The sequence below is a fragment of the Epinephelus moara genome, chromosome 11, assembly GCF_006386435.1.
Source record: "Epinephelus moara isolate mb chromosome 11, YSFRI_EMoa_1.0, whole genome shotgun sequence".
NCBI lineage: Eukaryota > Metazoa > Chordata > Actinopteri > Perciformes > Serranidae > Epinephelus > Epinephelus moara.
This window is the reverse complement of record NC_065516.1, coordinates 37,863,360-37,871,644: the sequence shown is the minus strand read 5'-3', so window position 1 is coordinate 37,871,644 and position 8,285 is coordinate 37,863,360. Positions and strand designations below refer to the sequence as shown.

At 42.8% G+C, this 8,285-nt stretch overlaps 1 protein-coding gene across 1 annotated transcript in view; it reads right to left on the bottom strand.

The window, feature by feature from the left end:
- LOC126397551 (band 4.1-like protein 3) overlaps nt 1-8,285 on the bottom strand; it is a 76,828-nt gene that overhangs the window by 31,484 nt on the left and 37,059 nt on the right. The window contains exon 10 of the mRNA XM_050056407.1: nt 5,194-5,346. Within this exon, the coding sequence (XP_049912364.1) occupies nt 5,194-5,346 (153 nt within the window). The remainder of the gene's footprint in view (nt 1-5,193; nt 5,347-8,285) is intronic.

Here is an 8,285-nt window from a genome sequence, read left to right as displayed (position 1 = left end):
AAATCTTTTATTCATCCATAGCTTTATAGCCAATGCCTGGTAGTTGATCAAGTCACAATTCTTTACGTTTAGGTCAAGAAAAAGTGGTCAGACTTAAAGCTGGCAACAAAAAGCCCTTAGGCGCAGCAACATGCAGACTGGAGGAGGCCAACCAGACCCCAGCCTGACCCTGACGGGGACCGAGGAAAGAACCTCCTCACTAATCGGGTCAGAATCTATCTCTGGCATAAGTGGTGGTGGTGAAGACACAGGCGCACGTGCATCGGAGCCGGAGCAGAACGGTAACTAGCAGCCCTCCTTTTACTTGCGTTAGTTAATTTAACTTGACAGTACACTACTGTCCAAACAAACAGGCTTACACGTGTTACACAGGTACACATTTTTATTGTTTTGTTTAAATGCTGTTTCAGAGCCAGGCACCAGCGGCATGGCGTCCAGGTCCTCTCCCCAGAGTGGTCCCACTGAGCCAGGCAGGCGAGCGCATGCCCTCCGCCTCCCGTGCTTGGCCAATCATCACGGCAGAGGTCCTGGAAAGGCAGACAGAAATATGCCATTTATTGGCTTCAGTTAGCACGCTCGAGACAATTAATAACACGCTAAAATAAATGAACTAGAATCTAAAAAAATAAAAAAAATAAAAACTGAATAAAATGTTTAAATGACTAAAGGTTGTCCATTGTCTGTATTGAATATCCCTATACCCTTATTGGCGATACTTGCATTACATTACTGATTAAATAGGCCTAATGTAGAGCACTTACACAACTTTAAAGTATACTTTACATTTTAGAAGCGATGAATGAGGTCCTGTCTCCTCCGTATAGCCCCCAGTGGAGGCTGTGCTGGCCACGGTTCCCTGGGCATTGGTTCATCTGGCTGCGCCGGCACATCAAACGGCACTCCATTGTCTAAAGCAATATTGCGCAAAACTGCACAGGCCAAAATGATGTCGCACACCTTTTCTGGGGTATACAGTAGCGTTGCCCCCACTGGTCCAAGACAGAGCCACCTGCGCTTGAACAACCTGAAGCAGCGCTCCACCGTGACCCATCTGCTCTGTGGCAGGGTTTGCCAGTGGGGTTATAAGGTATTGAGGGGATAACCTTTGTCACATAGAATAAGAACCATACCAAAATGTTGTCATTTAATAGCCTACTTATCGAGGAGACACTGGCCCTGCAGTGCGCCGTCCCATAGTCGTGCGCCCATGCTACTGTTATGGAATATAAATGAGTCGTGCGTCCCCCCCGGCCACTTGGCTACCACGTTTAGTGATAGCCTGGCATCACAAATTACCTGTAAGTGTAATTTTTGCGATTGATGAATGCGTAATCATTCATGGCTATTTTATTTCATTTTGTTTTATTCGTTTTGGGAATCCTTTTTTAATATACTGAATATGTGGCTGCTTATGCTTAGATGACAAGTTTGAGGTTTGTTTAATAATCATTTTCAGACTCAGCCAGATCTTACTGTGCTGCACCGCAAATCCACACTGACTCAAACTTGCGTACACGAGCTGAGACCTGACGTGAGATTTGATCGTACCCTACGCTCACGTCCAAATTGATAAATGCCAAAGTTGCCGTGGAAATGACCGTACACCCATTATTCTGGCGTACGTTCGTTTGATAAATGAGGGCCAATCTGTTTCGCAAATGCACACGCTCTGGTTCACAAATATAATGTTTATGCAAACTGGTAATATAAATTTGCAAATGCACATGCTCTGGTTCACAAATATAACTTTTTTTGCAAACTTGTAATGTAAATTCGGAAATGCACACGATCTGCTTCACAAATATTATTTTGAGGCACACTTGTAATATAAATTCAGAAATGCACATGATCTGTTTCGCAAATGCACACGCTCTGGTTCACAAATATAACTTTTTTTGCAAACTTCTAATATATATTTTCAATTGCACACAATCTGTTTCGCAAATGCACACGCTCTGGTTCACAAATATTATTTTGAGGCACACTTGTAATATCAATTCACAGATCATGCGAATCGCTGAATGTGCATTTACAAACTGCTTCACATTTGTGAACCTCTCTACATTTGTGAGAGAAATCTATGTGATGAATTTTGAGACTCCCCTGACGTCGCAGGTCAACGAACGTCACCATTGGCTGATAAATCTGTCAATCAATTTTAGGATTCTGATTGACAGATTCATCAGTTAATCAGGTGTGTTTGCTTTCAGCCAATCGTATGGCTCCTTACATTTTCTCCACACTTTTAAACCAATCGCAGAGCTACTGAGCTACTGTTTGCAGTGTTCAACCAAGACACACTAGACTGAAACGCTGGAAGAGACATGGATCAATCTCAACCTGTAAGTAACACATTTATCTTATTATCCCCTCGTTGTAAATCATGCAATGTTATTGAATTATAATGAGTTGAAGCGTTCTGCTTAGCCAAATAACATGTTTGAATGAAAGTGTGGAGAAAATGTAAGGAGCCATACGATTGGCTGAAAGCGAACACACCTGATTAACTGATGAATCTGTCAATCAGAATCATAAATTTGATTTTGCATAAACATTATATTTGTGAACCAGAGCGTGTGCAATGATAAACAGATCGTGTGCATTAGTGAGTCCGTAGTACAACTGCGAACCAGAGCGTGTGCATTTGCGAATTTATATTACAAGTTTGCATAAACATTATATTTGTGAACCAGAGCGTGTGCAATGATAAACAGATCGTGTGCATTAGTGAGTCCGTAATACAACTGCGAACCAGAGCATGTGCATTCGTGAAAAACCCTGCGTGAGTTCATTCATTATGAGACTGATCTGACCCCATATTATAGCAGCCTCCAACACGGCCAGCCAGAGGAACGGCAGCAACCTGCCACCAGCTAACGGCTGACCCAGCCAGCCAAAGAGGAGGTGTCCCGGTCGGCGCTTGTGTGTTCTGTGCACGGGCACAAAGAGAGGAAAAGTGGACACTGTCTGCTTCAAATGCAAACGTACCGCCTGTAAGGAGCATGGCGTCAGGGTATTCTACTGCCAGCCCTCCAGTGAGAGCGTTGAAGAGTAACTTTTTCAGTAACTCTTTCAGCCAAGGGTTCACCCATTGTTCTCAAAAAAATTACATGGAATTGAATAGGGGACTCAATTAGTCTTTTACTTTAATCTTACACTGTACAAAAAATAAAACTCCATATGAACTAATATTCTGCATGAAAATTGACAGACCTCAGGCAGATATAAGTATTAAAAAAATATCCCACCAGCCTCTTGTAAACTGAAATTATTTCACTTTTGGGGTGTTTTTTGTATAAAAATGAGTAGTACATGACAGAAACCGGCCTGTAAAGGGTTAATTAACTAATTTTTTTTTTTTGAATTTAACAGTCATGGTGGGAGAGAAGTTAAATAACATAACCAAAAAAAAAAATCTTAAAATATAAAACCATTAAAAAGTTATACCTGCAGCCATCATGAGGATGCAATGAGTCCTTAACTGGGTGAAAGCTATATTTTGTTTTCAATCTAACACTACAAAAAAAGTAAAAATGCATAAAAACTGATATTCCCCATAAACATTGCCTGACCTCAGACTGTTGTAATCATTTAAAAAAATCCCTAAAAAACTAGAGAATATTTCATTTTTGGGGTGTTTTTTGTATAAAAATGAGTGGTACATCACAGAAACCGGCCTGTAAAGGGTTAATTAACTAATTATATTGTTTGAATTATAACAGTTATGGTGGGACAGAAGTTAAATAACATAACAAAAAAATAATAATCTTAAAAGATAAAACTATTAAAAAGTTATGACTTCAACCATCACAAGGACTCAATGAGTCGTTACTGGGTGAGAGCTATAAATTTAATTACACATTGAAAAAAAAAACTTTTAGCATTTTTTTTTTTTAATTACACATTGAAAAAAAAAACTTTTAGCATTTTTTTTTTTAATTTCAACATTAACAGATAAAGGCAAAACTTCCCCAAAGCATTTTGCTAAAGCATGATTGCAGCCAAAATGCTGCTCAATAGAGGAACGGGTGAGGACTCATTGAGTCCTTGCAGGGTGTAAGGGCTAGTCTTCATCAGGTCTTCATCAGGTCTTTGAGTGTTCACAGTGCAGGCAGCTGTTTAGAGGAGCCCATGGCTGCTGAGTGTTGGGACAAGCTTTCAGGAGTCACCTGCTCTGTCCTCACCATGACTGTCAACAACAGACCCTGGGACAGCTGTCTCACTGCTCAGAGGTCTCAAGGTGTCCAAACTTTTGGACGGTGCTCCTTTATTTTTTTCAAAAAAAAAATAAAACACCGATCCTGATAAAAATATTAAAAGGCACCATGTCTTTTGGAGATCAGTTTATCTTGTACTCACTGAGCTACTGACAGTAAACAACATGTTGACCAAACGTCTGTATCGTTGACAAAGTGTTTCACGACGGTTTGTCTGAAATCGTCCGTCAGTCTCTGATCAGCTGATCTGTTTGAGGACGAACTTAACGATACTGACATCCCTTCGTCTGTTTTTGACTTCTGACGGTGTGATCACATACTGACACTGTTTTTGTCTGAGACAGTGAGGTGTCATGGTAACCATGGTAACTGATACTGCAAAATGAAAACCAGTTATAAACCAGATCAGGGTTCGTATACAGTCACAGGGCTGTGAGAGGGCCTTTTCACGCTATGCATTGTGGGAGCAGAAGTAGACAAAGGCAGCACTGAAACGATGTATACTATCAGTATGTGGGACGCAGTGATGCCAACATTTGGCTAGCTAGCTACAAAGGTAATAGCTCCATTACTTCAGAGCTACCAGCAGGTAGGACTAATGTGCAGCTGCACCTGCTGAGGTAACATCCTCCCGACACCTGGCCCTGACATCATCACCAAGTCACTCCCCGGCCCTCTCACACGCCCACTGCTGGTATCTCCACACAAACAGATGTCCTCAGGGTAAAAGTGAAGACGTTCTCATCTCTTCTGATGGCTCCATCATCAGATGGAAAACTGTGGAAACTTAAATAAGGACGGATCGGTTAGATCAGTATGGGACACCGACGTGACTTTTGTGCCTCACAGTAGAAAAACAGCGGTAAGACTCGGCCGCCTTTGCCTACTTCCTCCCTGAGAACGCACAGCCTGAGTACATCCTATATTCATCTTTAACTCTTCTTCTGTGGTGCTGAGGTGTGTGTTGGCGTCTCACCTCCCCAGGTCGGATCTTGATGTAGAAGTTGTTCCTCTTGTAGGAGATCTTCAGGATCTTTGGCCACGAGAATCTGTTGATCCTCAGTCTGTCTCTGTAGACCAGCAGACCGCTACTGCACACACCCAGCATGATGGCCACGCCCTCAGAGTCCTACACACACACACACACCCACACACACACAGACGGTGGACTCATGAATGGTCAGACTGGGACAAGTTGTCTTTAATTTGAGGTGAAACCAAAGACCTTCAGTCTGTCTCCTCAGTGGACTTCATGTCCTTAATGCCCTCACACTCACTGCAGCCAATCAGCAGCCTTCTTATCTGCTGCCTGTGTGATGTCACCTGCCATTACAACAACCACACCAGTACTTCCTGAATGACAGGTCAGCCCCAACCCCTCTCTCTGATTGGCTGCACATTTGAAAGCCTTGTGATTTCATTGGTCAAAGTTTAGTCACACGTAATCCCAGTGGGTGGGTCTGTTTGTCTGTTTGTCTGTGTCTCTGATCAGCTGATCTGTTACAGGACCAACCAAACGATACTGACGTACCTTCGACTGAACCGCAGTGGGCGGGTCATGAATGGGACATAAATTTCAGTCTGAGGTGACATCACTCTCATCCTGACGCCTTGACTTTGCCACGTTGGAGCAGGAAGTGACCATATTTGGGTGAGAGAGTGGAGCTGATGGAGAGCAGACAGCCTGTGACTCAAAGAGGCTCCACCCTCCATCAACAGGTGAGTTTAATCTAAATTCAATTTGTTGTTTCTGTCTTAAATCAGAGTGAAGACTGGAGACACGTTGGTGTCCCGCTATCTTCCTGTTGTTCACGGTGACAGTTCAGCAAACAGGAAACAGTATTCACTGCACCTGACAGAGTTATATCACAGATCTCAGCACAGTCAGAGACAGCAGTAAATATGAAGGGACGTCACGCTGTGTGGGACGCAGGCGCCATCTTGATGAGGTACACACAGAGCGCCTGCACTCAGTCTAAAAACAAGTTAGATCACAATGTTTGAGAGTAATCCTGGTTTAATCCACCAGGGACAGGTGACACCACACCTGTCTGACACACCAGTCTGATACACCTGTCTGACACACCAGTCTGATACACCTGTCTGACACACCTGTCTGACACACCAGTCTGATACACCTGTCTGACACACCTGTCTGACACACTTGTCTGATACACCAGTCTGACACACCTGTTTGACACACTTGTCTGATACACCAGTCTGACACACCTGTTTGACACACCTGTCTGACACACCTGTCTGATACACCAGTCTGACACACCTGTTTGACACACCTGTTTGACACACTTGTCTGATACACCTGTCTGACACACCTGTCTGATACACCTGTCTGATACACCAGTCTGACACACCAGTCTGACACACTTGTCTGATACACCTGTCTGACACACCTGTCTGATACACCAGTCTGACACACCTGTCTGACACACCTGTCTGATACACCTGTCTGATACACCTGTCTGACACACCAGTCTGACACACCTGTTTGACACACCTGTCTGATACACCTGTTTGACACACCTGTCTGACACACCTGTCTGATACACCTGTTTGACACAACTGTCTGATACACCTGTTTGACACAACTGTCTGATACACCTGTCTGATACACCTGTCTGATATACCTGTTGGGAGTCGGGCTGTGCAAGGTTGGTTGCCGGAACACACTCACTTGCTCCCTGGTAACCTAGCAACGGTGTCACGTAAACAGCTAACAACGTCAGGTGTGGTTGCGCTTATTAGCCGCGACTTTGGGCTTGTTTTTTGTGAAGTCGCTTACAAATATTGGTAGTTGTGGGTTGCAGTTTTTTGGGCTTGTTTCTAAAGTGGAGTTGCTTATTTGGGCTCGCTCTCTAAACATCGCCTTTCTCTCTATATATCCGTCTAATAAGTTATTTAAACTCATGATAGTATGTCGGACTGCAGGATTTTTCCACAGCTCCGCTCCCTCCGGCCCTCTACTTCTCCGCATACACACAGGTGACGGTTAGTCAATGAGACTTTTCACACTAAAATTGTGCGATTAATGAAGGCTCACCAACAAGTTGGCGAAATATGGAAAGAATACAATAAAGATTTGTAGAAAGAGAGAGGATTAAAAGATTCGACTTCAAGAGGGGGACGATTCAAAGGCAGTGTGCAGATTCAGATTCTGTGTGAAATATGTAGGCTACTCATCATTCAGATCTTGTTCAGCATACCAGCACTGTTACAGTGAAAGTAAAATGGCCCGTTATATGCAACTTCTTTACTTTCATGTTCATTCATTCTTTCTTTCCATCTTTTTGGTCGGAGAGTTGGTTTAGTAGGGTTCACGGGCAGTAAATATTTGTAAAGTCATTTTGGTTGCTGGTCCTGGTTGCTTGTTTCTGTCCCAGGATCTGGCAACACTGAACACAACACAGCATGGAGTGAACAGCAAGAATGAGTGCGGATAAAAAGGAAAAAGTCGAGAAATAGTTTTTATACGATCTTGTCTATGTTCATTTATTTGAGTGTTTTCTAATGGTTGTGTTGACATTACATTTTCCTCCGTGTGCCTTGACTGATGACTGTGACTGAAATCAGAAGAAAGCTACTGAGTTTAAAATAAATGTGTTAAAATGTATTTATTTTCTCCTGGTCCTTATTTTAAATAGGTTATAAAAAAATTATCGATAATTATCATTATCAATCAATATGAACCAACTATATCGTGATATACTTTTCAGCCATATGGCCCACCCCTAACAGTGACCAATGAAGACAAGCAGAAAGAAAACAGACACACACAAGTCCGACATGATGATATTTGTTTGAACACTGACACACACCAACACACACCAACACACAACAAAACAACAACACACAACAAAACACCAACACACACTGACACACACCAACACACGACAAAACACCAACACACACTGACACACACTAATACACACCAACACACACCAACACACAACACACGCCAACACACACTGACACACACCAACACACAACAACACACCAACACACACTGACACACAACAAAACACCAACACACACTGACACACACCAACACAC